General features: G+C 43.6%; 1 protein-coding gene across 2 annotated transcripts in view; it reads right to left on the bottom strand.

The window, feature by feature from the left end:
* The window catches only part of LOC112160641 (SH3 and multiple ankyrin repeat domains protein 2), a 531,836-nt gene that overhangs the window by 174,209 nt on the left and 355,708 nt on the right, over window positions 1-1,919 (bottom strand). For both annotated transcript variants that reach the window (XM_036217187.1, XM_036217185.1), the window contains one exon: window positions 1,153-1,292. In XM_036217187.1, coding sequence (XP_036073080.1) covers window positions 1,153-1,292 — 140 coding nt within the window. The remainder of the gene's footprint in view (window positions 1-1,152; window positions 1,293-1,919) is intronic.

Below are 1,919 nucleotides of genomic sequence, written 5' to 3'. Positions count from 1 at the left end.
ACTTGACTCGGACTTGCAAAATGATGACTTGGTCCCACCTCTGCAAACCTCCACCTCTCTAACTCCTCCTCCACCTGTTCCCTGCTCTCACTACAAATCACAATATCATCTGCAAACATAATCATCATTGATCATGATAGTTGACTTATTCAAACTTTATATTTCACTGATCAGCATTGAATGTCTGTATCAACATTAGGTTGAACACTTTTTCCTGCTGTTTTGGTACGGTGGAGGCATCCTTCAAGATGGTTACTGGCAAGAAGACAGCTAAGAAGGTTTACTGATAAGTGTTTATGACAGAGATTGTTGGGAAAGCAATATGTATCACGTTCAAAGTTGTTTTGATGAGCCTGCATTCACCCCATCACATTTGAATGAGTTGCTGGGTTTCATTGTTGCCTCATGTCTGTCCTTGGCTTATGTTCCTGATCTGTTTACCTCGTATAATTCCCAACTAAACTGGAGCTCAATCTGATTGGAATCGACCACCTGAACTGGCGGGTCCCAGAGCGATTCCTGGTCCTGGACCACTGTCGTGAATATCAATGAATATCACTATCAAAAAACGTGACTCAGACGACTCACAATAATTGCTGTTGAGGGGTGGAACCCGGTTGCAATATCGCGGTAGACGTATCAGGAAGTGACAGTGAAGGCTCTGGCCTGATTTCACGTGGGGTTGAAGGTAATGCATTTCCTCTGGGGGACCTCAACACTTGCTATGTACAGCTGTTATTAACTATATATGTCCTGGAGAGACCTAGAACCATGTGTCCAGTCTAAATACATCCACAGAAGCTCAAAGTGCCTGAAGATGAGCAGAAAGAACTTTTTTGGGTTCTGTTCAATTCATCTGGTCCAAACAGATGCAATATGGGTCATGAGATGGAGAGCCCTCAAAAACGTCTTATTTTGATGAAATTCTTTCTAAAGAACGACTCTTATGGGCATTGCACATGCATGAATTTGTCCGGTTCTTCATCTGCGGCTAAGGGCAGAGACTAACTTGCTGCAGATGATCTCAGTGGCAGATTTGTTAAGAGTCGCTCGTATTAGTGGAGATGAGGACTTTGACTTTTGTGAGTCTGTCACTGATGAAAAAGCAAATAATCCCGCCACTGGACAAACTGAGGATATTCCCGGGCTCACCTTTGACCCTGTCTCCCTTGTAGAGGTTAATCTCCCCCTCCGCCTGGACGCTGTAGGGACGAACCACCACGAAGTGCCTCCCAGGAACGGCGCTATACAGCTTTCTTCTGGTGCCGAGAGCCTCGCCGTGACTGATGGGACTGTCGGAGAGAAAAGGATGCTGGGTCATAAGGATGCTCACGCTTGTCTTGAGTCCAGTGAAATTTACTCTGGGGTTGCCTGAGATCAGGAATCGACATCTAATAAATGCTGGAAAAGATAAAGAAACCTGATGGGATCATTTGACACAAAATCAAACCACAGAGCAGTAATGCTGTTCCTGGGGGGTGTGTGTGGTTCTGATCCAAGGAGCTTCAGAACTTGTTGATAAAAGAGGAACGTCTCAGTCTGAAGGTGCAGAACTTCTGCTTCAGGGACAAATGATTTTAATGCTCATGTTGCTTCTGCAGAAGCTCACAGTGAGCAGGTGGGATTGAAGGCAGTAACTGTAAGTCTCTATGGTGTGATGACATGGCACCTCTTAGTGGTCAACCACTATAACAACAAGAGATGTTCCACTGTAGGATCTCTCTGGGGCAGAAATGTCTGCATTTAGCCATTAAAGATTTAAAAGTTCAAAATAACTTTATTTTTGCAGAAAAAAAACATTTCCATCAACATTTTTAATCAAAAAGGACAAAATTACAGCATTTCAGATCAGAACCTGCCTGAAGTGCTGAAAGATAAAGGTAGAGAAGATGAAGCAGAACATGACAGAAAAATAGAAA

Source organism: Oryzias melastigma, linkage group LG3 (genome assembly GCF_002922805.2).
Source record: "Oryzias melastigma strain HK-1 linkage group LG3, ASM292280v2, whole genome shotgun sequence".
NCBI classification, from domain to species: Eukaryota; Metazoa; Chordata; class Actinopteri; order Beloniformes; family Adrianichthyidae; genus Oryzias; species Oryzias melastigma.
Note: the sequence above shows the minus strand (reverse complement) of the source record. Positions and strands in the feature narration are given on the sequence as shown.